Source organism: Schistocerca piceifrons, chromosome 1 (assembly GCF_021461385.2).
Source record: "Schistocerca piceifrons isolate TAMUIC-IGC-003096 chromosome 1, iqSchPice1.1, whole genome shotgun sequence".
NCBI classification, from domain to species: Eukaryota; Metazoa; Arthropoda; class Insecta; order Orthoptera; family Acrididae; genus Schistocerca; species Schistocerca piceifrons.
Genome location: NC_060138.1, coordinates 576,998,485 through 577,018,495, shown reverse-complemented (window position 1 = coordinate 577,018,495; position 20,011 = coordinate 576,998,485). Strand labels below are relative to the sequence as shown.

General features: G+C 38.8%; 1 protein-coding gene across 4 annotated transcripts in view; it reads right to left on the bottom strand.

Moving 5' to 3' along the window:
• LOC124802124 (calcium homeostasis endoplasmic reticulum protein) overlaps positions 1-20,011 on the bottom strand; it is a 341,070-nt gene that overhangs the window by 78,753 nt on the left and 242,306 nt on the right. For 3 of the 4 annotated variants that reach the window (XM_047263128.1, XM_047263126.1, XM_047263124.1), the window contains 2 exons: positions 14,783-14,916; positions 6,105-6,290 (listed from right to left, as the gene is read on the bottom strand). In XM_047263128.1, the coding sequence (XP_047119084.1) occupies positions 6,105-6,290; positions 14,783-14,916 (320 nt within the window). The remainder of the gene's footprint in view (positions 1-6,104; positions 6,291-14,782; positions 14,917-20,011) is intronic. The other variant, XM_047263125.1, reaches the window with a different exon arrangement.

Below are 20,011 nucleotides of genomic sequence, written 5' to 3'. Positions count from 1 at the left end.
CTGGCCAGCAAGATCTCCGGATCTGTCCCCCATTGAGCATGTTTGGGACTGGATGAAGCGTCGTCTCACGCGGTCTGCACGTCCAGCACGAACGCTGGTCCAACTGAGGCGCCAGGTGGAAATGGCATGGCAAGCCGTTCCACAGGACTACATCCAGCATCTCTACGATCGTCTCCATGGGAGAATAGCAGCCTGCATTGCTGCGAAAGGTGGATATACACATATACACTGTACTAGTGCCGACATTGTGCATGCTCTGTTGCCTGTGTCTATGTGCCTGTGGTCCTGTCAGTGTGATCATGTGATGTATCTGATCCCAGGAATGTGTCAATAAAGTTTCCCCTTCCTGGGACAATGAATTCACGGTGTTCTTATTTCAATTTCCAGGAGTGTATGTTAAAACATACACAGGGTGTATACGTGGACAAGGAAAAAAAATTCCCGGATTTCCCGGTTAAAAATACAATTTCTCCTGGGTGTAAACATACACTTTCTCGTGGGTGTAAACATACTTTTTCCCTCTTAACTGACAGCACATTATATCTCGGACCTATATTACTTATAAGTTCTTTGAATGATTATGGTTTTATACACGGGAGTACAATTTCCCGGCACTTTAGAAAACTAAACACAGGGAAAAATACGGGTTTTGGAAAGATCTTTGATGTGCAGCAACATGTACGCTGCATATTTTTGTATTACGAAAGTATAAATTCGATTTCCGCCAAACACTGCATGTTACATTCCAAAGCATTGAAATTGAGATTGCGATGCACTTTTGTAAGCCAGTCATAGCTTATGACACGTGATCTCGCAGCCGATGACAGCGAACATTAAGAGCTTAGGACACGTGATGTAGTCAGCCAATAGCAACATCACTATTAAGTAGTGCGAACACACAAACAGAAAAAGTTAATGGTTTAAATTAATATACATAGCGTAGCTACAGGAAACGCAAAGCTTTCACATACAATGTTGGTCTTTTATGCGCGTATAAGCTTTCACACAAAAAGTTGGTCTTTTATGCGCGTATTACAATTTAAGATGTATCACATAAATGTGCCAGTAAAATTTTTAATAACGACAGAAATGTTAGATCTTCTGGCCTCGAAATTCATCTAAATGGCTTGTCATCAAAGAGTTGATTTTTAAATGAGAGTCAAACGCTCTGTGATTTAAGAAATTTATCATACATTATCGCACATAGCTCCGTTGTAACTGCCAGAATAGTACTTTGATGGTAACGCTTTTCAAACCACCATTTGGAGTATTTTCCCATGACCTGTTAAAAATAGGTTCATTTCTGCAGTTGCCAGAGAGCGCCAGATGACAGGCGTCACCACGCTTGCGCAGCTACGATGTCGTAGGGAGCCCGTATGTTCGTACGAGTAAAACATTAAAAGATCGCACATTATGTCATAAAGAAACAAGACATCATAAGATACTCCAAGAGCATCGGAATTTCGTGACCCATACTAAAATGTGCACATTTAAAGTGCACATTCGTATGTCCAGATTCCCAGTTAAGTAGGCCAGGATCTGATATTAAGCTTTTTAATGTGGTTTTCGGGATGTAAATTTTCTTGGAGTACCAGTACTGGGTTATCTCATGTTTGGTTCTTTATTATGGCATAATGTCATAAGTGCTAGAAGTTGAAAACGTGCACTTGAAATGCAGTGAACAGTGTGTGGAATTAAACACTTCATTTCATTTATATTGTCTGCCTCAGTAGAAAAGATTAATAAAAGAAAACTTCTTTAGCAAACCGAGGCAATTAGTGCTCGACTGTCATAAAGGTGGAAATAAAATAAAATTTGCAACTAATAACATATTTTAGCCTTCCGTAATTATGTGAATGTATTTTAACTCACTTGATAGTTCCCGGCCACAGAAATCTGTTTTGTTTTCATTTGACATGAGAGCAGTAAATGAAGAGGAAACAGCAAAATCACTAAATGTAAACACAAGTCACGTGGAGATTACCCACTTCCCCACTGTACCTCGGACTGCTTTGCGCATCAGCCGCGGATCTACGATATTTCCGAACCGGGGCAATACCCCACCCCTCCCTCGAGTGTTTGAGATAGGACGTCAACAATTTTTTAAAAATTGAATTTTCAAAAATATGTTCATTTTGTAGTGCACATCTTTCTGAAGAGTCTCATGCATAAAACATATGTGTTCGAGGAAATGTAAGACATGTTATTTGGTCAAAAGTGTGCCAAAGGGCAGTGCCTCGCCTCCTCACACAGCATTCTTCTATTGCACATCACTGTACTTCACTCTGTGGAATTGGAATGTGTATATGTTGTAATGGATGCCATCAAACCATATTCAGGACAGTGGAAATGAAAAAGTCCTGTGGTGCCTCTCCTGCTTACAATTGGCCGATTTGACATCCTGTCCCTCTTTTTCTTTTTTTTAATAAGAACTCTTCAGAAAATTTGCACGCATTATTCCCTATCAACTAACAACTTGCTGCTTTGTGTGACATAAAATTAAATCTAGGATACATAAACCCAGTAAAGACATGAGACAAACAAGGCAATACACATTTCTTCAATCCTTAGCTCCTAGGATTTTTTTCTCTCTAATCCTGCTACAGTTTTACATGGCGTGCTTTCCTTTCTGTGAAAGAATCTATTATCTCATCGAAGTTCATCAAACGTTTTGCTACATGAAAAGTCGAAATGTCGTTGTCTAATACTGAAAAAGCTGTTAATGCAAATAGGACCCAAGATTGATGTGGTTTCCCGATCTGATTACGCCTATTTTGTCACTGTCTGCTAGATAAAACAAAATAGACCTTTCTAATACAGTTTCTCAAGTATGAGATCGAAAAGCAGTAGTACGAAATTTTTATACAAACTTGGAATCATCATATTGTTCCATAATTTGTGTGATGTCCCTGTTTCTTCTCCTTCCTTGCTCTAACAAACAGTCTTGTTATCACTAATTCTGTAACTATTCCTGCCAATGTCAAAGCTTATTCGCAGGGTAACTCCACAAACTCTGCCAGAATCACTGTTTTAGTTATCCTGCATTGCTACAAGTTCGTACAACGCATTTTCCGCACTTCTTCCAGAATAGAACTTAAAGAGGATGCTAGCTGGGTACTGTACAACTGGCCCTTACCAGTATAGCGATCTGGCCAAAAATTTTCTGGCAAAATTTCATTTTCTTGGATACACCGAGAAGGTAATACGTAATCTTTCTTACCTTTTATTTGTTTATTTCCACTCCTATAGTCTGAATTTATGGATTTAGCTAGTAATTATAACAACACTATCATTCGCAAACCTGATCAACCACACAATCAGACAGCAGTTGGCATTCATCCATTCAGCCTTACTCCACTCAGCTCGTATAGCCCTTTTTGTCTGTAGGAAAGTTTGTTCCTATAAGCGACAAGGATTCCCCTGACAGAGAAATCATGTACACTATGCACACATTCACAAATCAACTTACGATTCATTCAGAAATCAACTTAGAATGTGTTCAAATACCATTAGGTATGTGTTTCAAAGTCATATGAATAATTGATAGACTAACGTGTGCTGGATGCTAGTCGCTTTGTGAAACAAGTTTTTTTCCCTCAAGAGTATGAATTTGCCCCCCACCCCCCTCCTAGATCTGGGCCTGCTACGCATGCAAGAATCTGGCAGCTTGCCAGCAGCCCAGTAGCATGTAGCTGCTTGCTGCGACTGCTTACACAGCCAACAGCTATATTTCTGTAGCCAGAAGCGGGAGAAGGTACTACTCAACTGCGCATGTACATCATCTCGCTCATAACTGCTAAAATGAATCTAATGTAAACAGTTGTGACGTCATGCTCATCGGAGGCAATTTGTTACGGAACATTGCCTAGTCTTCCTTTGACACATTTTGCTGTTGGCAGACACTTGTATGAGCACTGTGTTTTGTTGCTATATATGGCGCATTTCCTTCGCAATTTAAGTTTTATTTTCGTTTTTCTCTCATTCATGCTTTATTGCTGCAGTATTATTCTGCAGTAGTGGGATACAGTGATACCCTTTGTTAGAGTATCGGATCTTACCAGTCAAAATTACAAAAATTTAACTGAAAACAAAAACAATGAAAAATTCCCGGAATTCTAAAACATTCCCATTTCTCCTGGATGAAAAAATTCCGGGGTTTTCCTGGATCTCGTGGGTCATTTATACCCTGATACAGAAACATGGGAGAAAAGAAATGATGGTGTATGGGAGTGCGCGTGTGTGTGTGTGTGTGTGTGTGTGTGTGTGTGTTTTGAAGATAAGGGAAGAGGGGTGGGCAGGAGACGGGTTAGGTTGAGGATCAAAAGTTCATGTGTCATGGGCAGTGTGGAAAATAGAATGCTAAAGTATGTCTGGATGAGGGATGAGGTGGGGTTAATAGGAAAGAGGAAAAATTTGCGAGTATCAGATTCTGCATCAATAATCCACACGGTCACAAAGTCTGTGCTGTACACGGACAATCGTTGATACAGTGTGGCTCGAAAGAAGATGCTATTTGGAAGGCAGTGAATAAATATAAGAAGAATGGACACTGAAAAGAGTAATGTTACAGAGAAGCTTAAGAAAGGAAAACTTCACAGGGTTGTGGGATGGAAGGAAAGCCATTTGGCAAATTCAAACACTGGAAACTCCAGATACGAATATCAACAATGTAGGAAACGATACATTGCTACTTACTGTAAAGAAGACATGTTAAGTTGCAGATAGGAACAATTATGAGACACTTACATAAGCTTTTGGCCACAACCTTCATCAGCAAAGAGAAACACACACTACTCATACACACAAGCAAGCAAACCTCATGCACACATGGCCACCAACACCAGCATCTCGGTCCAGAATGCAACTATCATGTTGGATGCAAGCAGCAACCTGGAGGGATTGGGAAGGGGAAAGGATAGTTGTGTATAGGTACATTTGTTTGTTTTCTTCTAGGGCACAAAACAGCTGAGGTCATATGCACCCACTTCAGATACTCAGAACATTAATACGAAAAAGAAAATAAAAGTGACTATATTACACTTTCTGTTGTCATTATTTTCAAATAACACACACACAAAATTGCATGCATGTGTGTGTGTCCTTGATTGTCAAAGGATTTATTGTCAAAGCTGGCAAGCTTTATTTCTCTTTTGTGTTTGCCTCCCGATGACTTAACATTTCTGCTATTTCATGAGTGGTATACACTACTCCAAAATTATTTACATTCTGCCAGATCTTTCCTTATAGTATTTACATAATTAAAATAATGCATAAAATTTTGCCTGCTACACACATTTTTTTCTGTAGAGGGAAATAGTATCTAATCATTGAAGCAATAAAAGAGACAAATTACAGGGACAGCCATTGAATCACACAAAGCATATCACACAAAGACATGAGAGAATATATTAATGTAGGAGGAAAACGCAGCTTATCAGAGAAGAGGTAAAATACACCCTTTCAGGTAGCTCATTTCGGATGCGTATAGCATGCAACATTCTATCTGCACACAAAGATATATACATGTTGCAATTAATTTATTTTGAACAACTTACATAAATTCTATTTACAAGTATATATTCAATCATGTCCCTCTGTTCATAGTATAGGATTTGTATCAGGATGATCAAAAACAACAGTAATGTAATGACAGTGATTTTAATTTAGATTTGTTGCTTACTCGTCTTTCTTATCAACATCCTATTACACTTTCAATAAACATTTCTAATTGTGTTTCCTCTTTCCTGGTTTTTTTCCTTAATTTGAAACCCTTCCAGTATTTCTCTTTCCTGCTATCACACTGATGAAATAACAATTTTTCACACTAATGTATGATGACCTAATGTTCAGAGCAGGTAAATGTCAAGACTACAAATAGAAAGCTCTAATATACAAATCTCAGCCAGCCATGGGATTTCTCCCTCTCACTTTTTGCTTCTCTCCCCTTTGACAATGATTTCTACATGAAAAATGTCAAGTTGTAAGTTGATAAATAAGCAATTTAAGGTAAATAAATAATAATTACATTCAACACATATGACTAGTACAGGCAAACAACATTAAATAGCTTATAAAGTTCATAACTGAATAAATGAACATAATACCTGCGGTATCTCTTCTTTGGTGGAGATCTGCTCTTTGACTTCCGGCTTATCACAGGAGAGGGTGATTTGGAACGTTCCCGCAGACCACCTTGAATCTCTTCCTCCTTTTTCTTTCGGGCTGCATTCTTGGCTCGATAATATTCATAAAGTCCGAGTTTCTCCCAGCCTTCGCTGTCAATAATCCGTCTGAATAGAGTTAGCATTTCACAAGCACATAAAAGTATTCAGTACAGGAATATAAAATGTCATGCACATGAATCTATATTATCGAAATCAGATTAATTTCAACATGAAAATATGTAGTAGTCAGAAAGCTAGAGCTTTATGAGTTATTAAGGATTCACATACATTAATTGCAAGCATAATTTTGTATATTTTCCTATATATTGCTTTGTAAATGACTTAATAATACACACTCTTGCATCCTTTATTCCAGTATTATTTTAGCTTTCAATTTTGTCAAAGACAAAGGAAGTATAGAAATTTTATCTTAGTCTCTACAAACATTTTTATTTATTAAATTCCCGGCATTTTGAAACTTATCATGTACAACATATCTTCATCCTTAGGGTATTTTTTCCTTATGTCATTAGAGGGAAATGCATTGTTATCTTTTCAATAACAGCATGTGGTTCTCATTCTCTCTATTTCTCTCCTTCCTAATATAAGAAACTGGGTACTCTGGGTAATACTGTTTGAGATTTCTCCAATGCAGTAGCTGTTTGAAGGTTCCTAGTCACCGTGTTGGATGCTATTATGTGAACAACAGCATGTGCAGAAGTTTCAAGCTCACAAAAGTTTAGCTTACCAAACAATAACATATATACAATCATCATAAGGCGGGTAGTCGTCTTCGGTTCATTGGTAAAATTTTGGGAAGATTAGGTTCATCTGTAAAGGAGACCGTTTGTAAAACACTAATACGACCTATTTTTGAGTACTGCTCGAGCATTTGAGATTCCTATCAGGTCGGATTGAGGGAGGACATAGAAGCAATTCAGAGGTGGGCTGCTAGGTTTGTTACTGGTAGGTTTGATCATCACGCGAGTGTTACGGAATTGCTTCAGGAACTCTGGTGGGAGTCTCTCGAGGAAAGGAGGCGTTCTTTTTGTGAATTGCTACTGAGGAAATTTAGAGAACCAGCATTTGAGGCTCACTGTAGTACAATTTTATTGCCGCCAACTTATATTTTGCGGAAAGACCACAAAGATAAGATAAGAGAGATTAGGGCTCGTACAGAGGCATACAGGCAGTCATTTTTCCCTCGTTCTGTTTGGGAGTGGAACAGGGAGAGAAGATGCTCATTGTGGTATGAGGTACCCTCCACCACACACCGTATGGTGGATTGCGGAGTATGTATGTATGTAAAGAATATAATAGAGAGAAACATTCCACGTGGGAAAAATATATCTAAAAACAAAGATGATGTGACTTACCAAACGAAAGCGCTGGCAGGTTGATAGACACACAAACAAACACAAACATACACACAAAATTCAAGCTTTCGCAACCAATGGTTGCTTCATCAGGAAAGAGGGAAGGAGAAGGAAAGACGAAAGGATGTGGGTTTTAAGGGAGAGGGTAAGGAGTCATTCCAATCCCGGGAGCGGAAAGACTTACCTTAGGGGGAAAAAAGGACAGGTATACACTCGCATACACACACATATCCATCCGCACATACACAGACACAAGCAGACATTTCTCCTTCCTTCTTTCCTGATGAAGTAACCGTTGGTTGCAAAAGCTTGAATTTTGTGTGTGTGTGTCTGTGTGGATGGATATGTGTGTGTATGCGAGTGTATACCTGTCCTTTTTTCCCCCTAAGGTAAGTCTTTCCGCTCCCGGGATTGGAATGCCTCCTTACCCTCTCCCTTAAAACCCACATCCTTTCGTCTTTCCTTCTCCTTCCCCCTTTCCTGATGAAGCAACCGTTGGTTGCGAAAGCTTGAATTTTGTGTGTATGTTTGTGTTTGTTTGTGTGTCTATCAACCTGCCAGCGCTTTCGTTTGGTAAGTCACATTATCTTTGGTTTTAGATGTATGTATGTAAATGTAGATACTAAGAATCAGGATTTGAAGTAATCAGTCAATGAAAATAATGAAAATATTAGGATGTTTCAAGAGTGATCACAATAATAAACCATCCAATGCTTCATTATTTATAGTATTCAGTAAAGTACAAATTCATTTGTAATTCAAACGTTGTCTATACATGGGGGTAAAAAAAAATATTTTTTTTCATTGTTTACAAAACAACCTTATCTGCTTCAAAATACTCCCCATTACAACTAATACATTTGTCCCAACAGTGCTTCCTCTGTTCGAAACATTTTTTGTAATCATCTTTAGAAATGGCTGACTGCTTGTACCTAGTTTTTTTCCTTGACTTCTTCATCGCTGTCAAATCACTGTCCTTTCATGCTCCTTTTCATGCATGTAAATAAGAATAAGTCACACGTAGCCAAATCAGGGTTGGGTTCGGTCGGGTTGTTTTAGGCGAGGAGGCCAGACAGCAAAGTCATTGGTCTCATCAGATTAGGGAAGGATGGGGAAGAAAGTCAGCCATGCCCTTTCAAAGGAACCATCTCAGCATTTGCCTGGAGCGATTTAGGGAAATTACGGAAAACCTAAATCAGGATGGTTGGATCCGGGATTGAACTGCCATCCTCCCGAATGCAAGTCCAATGTCCAGGTCTGGCAAGTACGGTGCATAAGGCAGTGGAACCACGCCATTTTTAGCCCAAAACTGTCTAACAGAGATGGCTGTGTGTGCAGGTGCATTGTCATGATGGAAGAACCAGTCTCCTGCCCGCCAAAAACCGGGTCTTTTCTGATGAACGCTATTGAACAATCCTCTTAAAACTTCCAAATAAAAGGCTTCATTGACAGTCTGACCTGGGGGAGCAAACACTGAAAGAAGTATGCCCTTGGCATCAAAAAAGTAAAACAGTATTGTTATGCTTGGTTTGACTTGACGACATTTTTTTAGATGGGGTGGTGATGATGTCTTCCACTGGCTTGACTGTTGCTTTGTTTCTGCATTGTAACCATAGCACCATGACTCATCACCAGTAATGACCTTTGACAGAAAATCTGGATCAGTTTCAAGCTTATGCTTCAAAGCACGACATGTTTCAAATCAACATTTCATTCGATTGTCAGTCAGAACTCGAGGAACAAACTAGGCAGCAACCCTTTTCATCCCCAAATCTTCTGTTAAAATTTGCTCGACAGAGCTCCAAAATAACCCACTAATCTTTGATAATTGATAAATTTTCTGTTGATGGTCTGTGAGCACAACCTCTTGAGCTTTTCCCACCACATCATCTTTGTAAGCTGTTTTCAACATTAAAACAATTTCACCTACATTTTTACTGAGCAGAAAACAAATTTCACAACTGTGCATTGTTCACTTCAGCTGGTCATAATAAAAAACAAAACGAGCAAACAGTGCTCGCAAAAATAATCACAGCAGATGAACAGAACAAGCCTGGTCGACAATACAGGTGGCACTAAACTGGCAATGAGTTGTGCTATAAATGCCTAGCGGCAGAAATGAGTACTACACAAGCTCCATCTGTGGCAATGTTATTCCAGCTTTTTTTGGGTACCTCCTTGTACATTACAAAAACGATACTGTTCACAAGACAAGTTACTAACAAGTCAGTGTCTCTACATGTGACACACACAAGACTGATGTCCAAGAAAACTATTATTTAATTATAATGCAGTCACAAACAGGATGTGAAACTGAATAATAATAATAATAATAATAATAATAAATCCAAAGAGCTTGTTGGGGTTCTTATCTCAATTTATAACATGGTTTTGGTTTCAGCACTCAACAACATGGTTATTTGCACTCTTAAACATAATTCACGAAAACATTATCTGTTTTTCATATGTCTAGCACAAAATCATGTTCATTGCACCAAAAAACTGAAACAGCTGCCACAGACTTTGCATTAAAAACAACTATTTAAAAATTAATACAAAAACAGAGCAAAATACTAAAAAATAAACTCTCAAACATGTGGTTTCCTGATCACTTATATAAGATGTGGATGAGTGCGCACATGCCCACACACACACACACACACACACACACACACACACACACACACACACACACACACACACACGCAGGGGGGGGAGAGGAGGAGGGGTGGGAGAAAGGGCGAGGGGGGGAGGAGAGAGGGAGGGAAGAGGGAGGGAGGGAGGGGAGGGAGGAGAGAGAGGGAGAGAGAGAGAGAGAGAGAGAGAGAGAGAGAGAGGATATATTGTGCTGGCTGATTATATGTAATAATGACACACAGCACTCCTCCTTAAATTATTCTGACAGATGTATGTACTACAGTGACAAACACTGAATGATTGACAGAGTTTGTAGTGTTTCGAGAATTTCCACATAAATTCTAGAACCACTCGGCCTTCCACCATCTTGAACACATGATATTTTAGATGTGAGTGGGAGAAAGGAACCCTACCTACTGCGTGTCATGTGTCTGTGCGTGCAGGTGTGAAATCAGTCGCGAGCATAAGGTCGACGCGGCGGCTGAACGGCACTGAGAAGTACCTGTCGAGCGATCCATGGAAGTCGTAGTGAAAGCACACAGAAGAACCAAGGAACTTCTGTGTTATTCTGTGCTGTTTATAATTGTGACTACTGTTAGTGACTAAAGAACAACTGAGATTCGGAATTGTGAATAAACTCTTATCTTGGGTTTGCTGGAGGCAAGACGTATTTTACGATTTGTTTGTAATAGTGTTATGGTTGCTAAGCCAACTCTTTGCTAAATGTACTTAAATCTCTTTCTAATGTGAGACGATGCGAGTGACTTACAAGAAGACTAACGTTTATGTGCGAAGTGTGAATTTTGTTCTTTATGAAGCTCAAATATATCGATAGTTGTTGAAAAGTATTCTTCAAGTACCAAATTATTTCGCAAGTAGAGAGACAGTATTTAAGGTTCCTGTAACTAGCATCATTCTTCGGAGAAGAAGTTTATAGAGTTTCCAGAAGCCGGCTATCCAGAGAAGAAGATCGGCTGTGTGCACCAAGTAAGTTGACTCGTATAAGAGAAGTGGGAAGTTTGCATATGTACGTCACACAACATTAGAACTTCTGAAACAGCCAGGGAAGCAACTACCAATGAAGTTGAGGCACTGAGCAGCTGATAGACAAAAGCATTAAAAAGTTGATAAGCTTATGGGCTACACCTCTCTTCACAGCTAACAAACAACACACATGGTTACACTGTACTCTCCTGACACTGCAACTCGCCTGGGTGAGAGGTTTAGCCACATGGAGTGTGAGACAAAAAAAGGTGGTGAGGACAAATGATGAGTGGAGGAAAATGTCCCAAAGAGCTAGGAGAGAGAGGGGTTGTAAATGGGAAGAGATACACACATGCTTCAGATCAGGCAAGGGAAATCTCATGTGGCATACAACACAATGAAGAAGTCAGCGATAGAATGGAGCAAGATGGGGACCATAAGGAAAACACTGTGGGTGAAGCTTATTGGAATCAAGTGGGAAGCATAGGGAAAGGGGTGGAGGTGAGACAGGGCTAGTGGAGGACTGTGGGATTGATGGATGTATTGTACAGACAATTGCCATCTACATAACAGACTGACAGTACAGAATATGCAGCAGAGATGGTGTATGACACGACTGCTTTCACATGTGGTCCTGCCCATTGGTGGGTAAAATGTGCCTGTGATCGGAGTGGAGCTGGATGTGGTGGGTGGGCACAAAGAACAGGTGTCGCACCTAGGTCTTCCACAGAGATACAGCCCATGTGACAAGCCTACCCCTGTCCTCACTAGAGGTGATTTCCTCTCATCCTGGAGTAACCTTCCCCAACTTGGCCGGCCGAAGTGGCCGTGCGGCTAAAGGCGCTGCAGTCTGGAACTGCAAGGCCGCTACGGTCGCAGGTTCGAATCCTGCCTCGGCATGTATGTTTGTGATGTCCTTAGGTTAGTTAGGTTTAACTAGTTCTAAGTTCTCGGGGACTAATGACCTCAGCAGTTGAGTCCCATAGTGCTCAGAGCCATTTGAACTCCCTTCCCCAACTTACCTGCAGATCGGTAACTCTGTGTCATCAATTATTAGATTTTTCAATTAAATTTTCCTTTGATACAGAATACACACACACACACACAGGCATGGTTACAGTGTCCCAGCCTACAATGATGTGCTTATCCAGTCAAACTGTAGTGCAAGTCCAATGTAGCTGGTAAAATGAAAATGTCGTGTGACTAGGGCCTCCCGTCGGGTAGACCATTCTTTCAATTTGACGCTACTTCAGCGACTTGCACATCAATGGGGATGAAATGATGATGATTAGGACAACACAAAACCCAGTCTCTGAGCGGAGAAAATCACCGACCCAGCCGGGAATCGAACCTGGGCCCTTAGGATTGACATTCTGTCTTGCTGACCATTCAGCTAATGGGGGCAGACAATGTAGTCAGTAGGGACAATGTAGCGTGCAGGTGTGTGTGTGTGTGTGTGTGTGTGTGTGTGTGTGTGTGTGTGTGTGTATTCTGTTAGTTATGAAGCAAGTCTTTTCCAAAAACTCAGTAACATTCTCAATTCTTGTTTATGTGCCTACTGACGACTCAGTGCTTCACTTAGACAATGAATTGTTACCTTTACTCCTTTCATTATTTAAAGCATTAATATAACAACCAACACCCTACAGAGATGAGACCATCTGATAAGATTAATTATTCAACAGAGTTATTTTACTGGAACAGTAGTGGAAGTCTAACTTAACTGAGAGCTTTTATAAAGCACATCAACAAGGTTCAATCATCCAAACAAATCCTACAATTATTTTAAAAATTACTAGTATGCTGAAAAGAAGGGAAAGTCTTTATTACTTTCTCTTCACTACACAGTTTTATCTGTTTTCGAAGCCAGTTCACCTTCTCTATTTGGTCTTTTGCTACAGTTATAAATTTGCAGAACTGACCTCACGTCCCTTGTGTTGTCAGTCCTGTTGTGGCTGTTCTAGTTTGAAGAAGTGTTAAATAACTGTTCTTATTCTGTCCCTCAAATTATTTTTACGTCTTTTTTTTTTTCTTTTCTCTCTCTCTCTCTCTCTCTCTCTCTCTCTTCATGTGTCAACACTGTACTCATATAAATCACTGATACAATCAATAGCAAGAACACCATTTATGTGATTGGGTTGATAAAAATCACTAGCATTATGTGATGTGCACATGTTGGTTCTGGATATAGCAATCTGGCACTGACACTTGGTTGCTCCGCCTATAAAGAGTGTGTACGTCAAAGGTAAAAATAGCATAGACTTCTTCCAAATGAAAGAAGTGTATGTCTGGCAGAACAATGGTACATTCTGGAATTATATGAAGTGCATTAAGACCAAGGTGTTTGTGTGGCTGTCGTCGTCGTCCCCCCCCCCCCGCCCCCCTCCTCTGGATTGGGGGGGGGGGGGGGGGGGGGACCACCCATGAACAGAAATCATAACCGATTATACTTATGGCAAATGAAAAATGGATCACTGAGAAAATAAATTTGTCTGTTTTCCTCTGAAACAGAACACAACACATTGCTGTCAGGTACATAATTGGTTACAAGGAAATGTGTTATGCTCAGGACATACCACTGTAAAATTTAAAAGAACACATTGAATCCAAATTTTCAAATGCCCATAAGCTCCAATAAAATAAGAAGTTTTCATATCTTATAGAAATAATTTCAACAGAATAGCATAAAATCTGAAACATTGATGAGCAATTTCAAATTGTGAATAATATTTATCAGAAACAGAAAAATGCATACACAAAGCTATTTTCTATATCTGTTTGTTTTATAAAATGCTTAAACAAAATGAACAACTGTTTTCCTACTCACTTACAATGCTGTAAAATAATCATTTTGAGCAAGATATACAACTTTTGCATTACATGCACTGAACATTAGTAGTCAATTTAAATTTTTAAGTGTCCAGGATTTGTTGACCTTGAAAGTAGCTAGGTCTAACATAAAAATTTCTCAAATTCTGCACTGCAAAATATTGCCCACTCTGATTGCACCTTCCATAAGTACAATGACCAACTAACACACCATGCAGTTTCTAGAATTTCAGGATGGGGGTTTTAGAGCAAATATTTATAAAGAATCAAAAAATTTCAGGCATTAATGTCATAGCTGACAGTAGTCTTTCCACCTCATCATTTCTCAAGAAAGTTAACATCCTGTGACTATTCATATTTTCAAAACATAATTTTTAAATTTGCTAAAAGTTATGAACGTTCATAGTTTATTTTTCCAAGTTAAAGATGAAAAAATGCCCAAAAGTATATATGTGTCAAACTTGTCTGATAGTACTGTGAACTAAGATTTTATAAAAAATAATTTCAGATCTCTATTGCTTGTAGTTTTTTTTATAATTTTCCCTTTCATTATGCCATTTTCACAAATACTCTCATTTAGAGAGATCTATAATCTTTTAACAAATCATTAGAAAATAAAATTATTTCAGTTTTGAGAGGTGACTTGCGGAACTTCAAAACACTTTTTTTTCCAGAAAACTTTGGAATAATGATGTGACACAAGCCACTCTTGACCTGTATGATCTGAGATTAAATCGCTTGACAATATAAATGCGATAGCTGCTACTATGTAAAGAGTCCAATGGTATTTACCTGTCACGTGGTCTGTCATGGCAAGGTGGTGCATAAAATGCTTCTACAGCAGCAAGTAGCCTTTCACTTGGAGGGGCAGGGGGTGGAAGTCTTATTTTTTCTGGGTCCAGTGGCTTATAGTCACCATCTTCCAGCTGATAAAAAACAAGAAGAAAAATTAGATGGACTGTGTAATCAAAAAATGTTGTATCCAGGTTTTGCTTAAATTGTGAAACAATGTCAATAACTGAGAGAAAAACCAAAATTTTCTGAAATGTTTGTTTATTATTTTAATATAACTGTGGAATAAGTCATCAAATTAGGTCAGGTTAATCTTATTTAAAAATCTATACCTACTGTTATGTGTATTTCTTCGACAAAATATACACACAATTTTTTATTTTAGCTGTTCTAAGATTCATCAGATAGTTATTTGTACACATTTATACTTCTGAAAGTATAGCATGAATGAATACATTCTGGATTATACTTCATTTTGAATTTACAACATACGGCTACAAATTATTGCAGATCATTTAAAAAGTCTCTGCTTCCCACAGAATCACATTGTTGGCCTACAATAGTTAAGGATCCTTGAAAGGTGTCATAATCAGTCACAGTGCACATATACATGTGGAATGTTTGATGTTCTTAGATGTAAATTTCATTTTTTTATTAGAAAAATAAAACCTTAGTGGAAGTATCGCATGTTCTAAGATTACAATTAAGTTGGTGCACCAACTGCACCTGTAAATTAATTACGAAATTTTTTACTGAAGGTATAATTATTCATTTACAGATTTTGTAGGGGTTTCTAATGAAATGACCATTTACAATACCTGCCGCCGTGACATGCCAAATTGTCTGAAAACCTCAACAAGCGCTCTCTCACACACTCACATATGAAATCTCTATGGACTTTTGATTGGTCACCATCTGTAAGCCATACTCATAAAGTTTGATTTGTATGTTAAAGACATTGGTCATGCCTGAAATATGTTCCTGTTGCACTCATACAGTTCAATTTCATCATTTCCTCCATTAATATTCTATACATACCAATCTGTTTCCTGTTAAAATGTTCTCTCACCTAGCATTCACCTTACAGCAAGCCAATGCTGTACTTCCATTTCATCGTAATCAATTTTATACCAAACAATAACGATTCCTACTTTGTTGTTGTCTGTGTTTGTGGGAGAGGGGGTGGCGTTACAGCAGTGCAGCCATTACCTCATTAATGGAGTTAATACGTCGTCATACAACAAAAATTTATCAAAAAGAGCCTTAAAAATGTATAAATTTGGGAAGTATAAAATAAAGAGACAGAAAGGCCAGCTATGATCTACCATGAGGAGGAAAAATCTGAAGTACTGTTGACAGACAGATAAGAGTTGGCCAGTCATTCTTTCCTGTAATTTTACAATTTTCTGAAACAACTTTTGGTTTTGATATAATATTTTAGGGGAGAGCACATAAAAATGGAGTGCAAAAAAAAATCTGAGATGTCAAAATAAAAACTGTGTTCCTTTCCATCTCAATGTTGAAAAGTTGCAAATTAGGAAACATTCTATGCTTAGTCAAATGTAAACTCTAAAATATGGTACATACAAAAACTGTGAACTGGAAAGCACGCTTGCTGTAGGATTATCTGATCTTTACTTCAGAAGGCTGTGTCCCATCCAAAGGTATATTAAGAGTAATTAAGGATTGCACAGCTTTTAATGGCTGAAGTGTTGAATAGAAAATAAATGAGAGTTTTATTTGGGTGGCAGTTCTTGTTATGTTGCCTTTGGGAGGGAAAAAAGTAACGTTCACTTTCAATTGGTTATACTGACATTGATGCATGGCCCTGTCCCTTTACCTCATCAGCAATGAAACTGCGTGTAGAGGGATGGCACACACTGTTACAACAGGTATTGTGCAGGCCTCTTTGTTCTGATACCCATAAGAATATCACCTCCTTTTCCCTATTCTTTAAGTGAAGAAGGGAGTTCTGAACACACGAACTGTATAGCTTGAAGTTCACTGAGGGAGTCTGAGCTGATGACGAATTTTGAGCTTGAGTACATCCCATCTGCTCAACTGCTTCCTGAAGACCATATGAATCTCTGCATTGTAGACAGTGAGTTCATTCAGTAAACAACTCTCATGGACAGAATCACAGAAAACAAAGGCCTCATGGTTAAGGTCCATCAATGAAGACTCTCATAAATTTGCAGTGCTGTTGCAAAATAACAGTCTGAAAAAATATCTGGAAACTATATTTTTAGTGGTCAAGTAAATGTTAAATATTTACAGGTGTCTAAATTAATTGGGTTTGGAACTCGGCTCCATCCCTATGAACGTTATGTGTCATTAAGATGCTTTATGTAAATAGCTTTGTACCACTTGGTCATTAGATAATCCAATTTTTTATGGGCATATGTTCAATAAGCCCTCCCAGGGGACACTGCCTTGTAGTAGGCACCTCCAGTGCTGGGCGGGAGGGCTCGCGTGCTTCCGTGAAGGCGAGAGCTGTGCCGGCTGTAGCATAGCCACTGGAAGGGTCACCCAAGCTGAATTGGTCTTGACTGAGGAGCCAGACAAAGTGTGTCCCACACAACATAAGGGAAGGAGGACTCTAGAGGTGTAGTGAAGCCTCCTTCTCAAGGAGAGTAAACCTAATACAAATCCTGGTCCTCAGGTTGGGGGTTGGGCTCGAGGCTAACATCTTCTTCCTGTAAAAGAAATAAAGTTACAAAAACCCAAGGAGCAGAAGCCAGACGAATTAATAGATGATGACATAGCAAGGATCTTGGAAAATGAATGGTTAAAAAGTTGAAAACTGATCTTTGAGTTGGTACCTGGGCTCCCTTAAAGAAGTTATTAGACCGGAAGCTCAAGGAGAGCATTATTGCCATCCAAGAAATTCGATGGACAGGAAGTAGGGTATTGGAAAAGAAAGAGGGCACTATGTTTTATAGATGTGATGATAACAGACATGAGTTTGGTACAGGTTTCCTTGTTTATAAAGATTTGAAACATTTGGAGATGCATTTTACACAGTCTATTAATCCCAGGCTATCAGTACTTAGATTAAAGGAAGATTCTTTAATCAAATCACAATTAATGGACATGCACCAGCAGAAGAATCTGTAGAAGACATGAAAGATGACTTCTATGATGCCCGTGAAAAAGCTTAAGATAAAGTGTCCTAGGAATGACATTGTGCTGAGGGATTTTAAAGCACAACTGGAAGAGAAGACATGTTCCAGCCCGTAATTGGAGCCCATAGTAAACATGGATCCACTAATGATAATGGAATAAAATTGATCCTCTTTGAAGTCTCCCGGAATATGATAGTGGGATCTACCAGGTTTCCCTATAAGGAGATACACAAGGGCACATGGAAGTCACCTGATGGTGGAAACATTAATCAAATTGATCAAGTACTGATAGACCAGAGGAATACATGTAACTTGTTGGATGTTCAAATCTTTCGTGGCCCTAATGTGGATTCAGATAATTTTCTTGTAATGGCCAAGATAAGAGCAAGGATATCAAATGATCAGAAAGACATACTAGGAAAGAACGGTACAATATTGCAGCACTGCAATTAACAGAAACTTACGAATCATACTGTCAGAAAGTTTCTCAGGGCCTAGAACAAGAACAAGGAACAATGCGAGACATTAATGACATAGAACAAAAATGGTTGACTACAAAAAGAGCTACAGACATTTCAGCTAAGTAAACACCAGGATTGGAGATAAAATCAATAAGGCCCACATGGTTTGATTAAGAGTATAAGAGAGTGACTGAAGCAAATAACACTGCATACCAAAAGACATCACAGGCGAACTGCACAAGAAGCTTGTTGGAAGATTATCGAGAGAAAAGGAGGATGGAAAAGATGGCACATTGCCGAAAGAAAAGGGAATGTACTAAGGCTGAAGTAGAATGCATGGAACTGTCCAAGAAGAAGAATGAAACAAGGAAGTTCTTTATGAAAGTATACAAAGCTATGCTAGAAGACAATTTGCTCCAATAACCAGCTTGTTTAGAGACGAAGAAGGAAACATAACAAATGAGAGTAAACAGACACTGGAAAGATGGCGAAGATACTTTAATGACCTGCTGAATCGAGAGAGAGAGCAAGCAGAGGATATATCTAATGATTGTGAGCAAGTATTGGATGATGAACAGCCACTGGATCTCCTGGGGTTAGAAACACATTAAAAAAAGCTTTAAGAAAACTGAAGAACAGCAAGGTCCCCAGCACTGATACCTTTCCTGCAGAATTGCTAAAATGTAGAGGAGCAACATTAGAGCAGTCTCTGTTTTAACTTATCATTCTCATATGGGAACAGGAAAGGATACCAGATGAATTGAATGAAGGAATATTATGTCCGATACATAAAAAGGGTGACCAAATGGAGTGTAAAAACCACCGTGGAATCACCCTCCTGAAGCTGGGGTACAAGGTGTTGTCTAATATTATTTTTGATTGGCTACTCCCATAGGTGGATAAAGAAATTGGAATATACCAAAGCGGATTTCAATGAGGAAGGCCAACAATAGTCTAGATTTTCAACCTGTGCCAAATTTTGGAAAAAAACTGTTGAATATAGAATTGGAACACATCACCTATTTATTGACTTTAAGGTTGCATACGGCAACATCAATAGAAACCAGTTGTTTCATGCCTTATATGAGATATGGATACATGGACAGCTCCTGAGAATGGTTAAAATGATGATGTCTGACATAAGAAGCTGCATTCGAGTTTGAGCAAATTACTCAGACCCCCTGGAAATAAAAAATGAGCTATGTTAAGGAGATGCATTAGCATGCTTTTTATTTGATGTAGCACTTGAGAAGGTGGTTAGGGAAGCAGGCCTACAGACCAGGGGCACCATCTTCTACAAGGCAGTGCAGATTTTAGCATATGCGGATGACACAGACATCATAGCACGGACAGTACCAGCACTGACAGAAGCTTTTACGGGTCTTATGATAAATCAAGATAAAACTAAATATATGGCCTGTGGGAAAGCATATGAACCCAATATGCTGTCAACTTTCAGTGTGAATGGATACACATTTGAAAGAGTTGACAGCTTCAAGTATCTTGGTTCCAAAGTCACTTGATTTAATGACATCTCAACTAAATTAAGATTAGGCTGATGTCAGTAAATAAGGCATATTTCACCTTGAGTAATTTATTCCGGTCAAGACTCCTCAGCCACCCAACAAAATTCACTATTTATA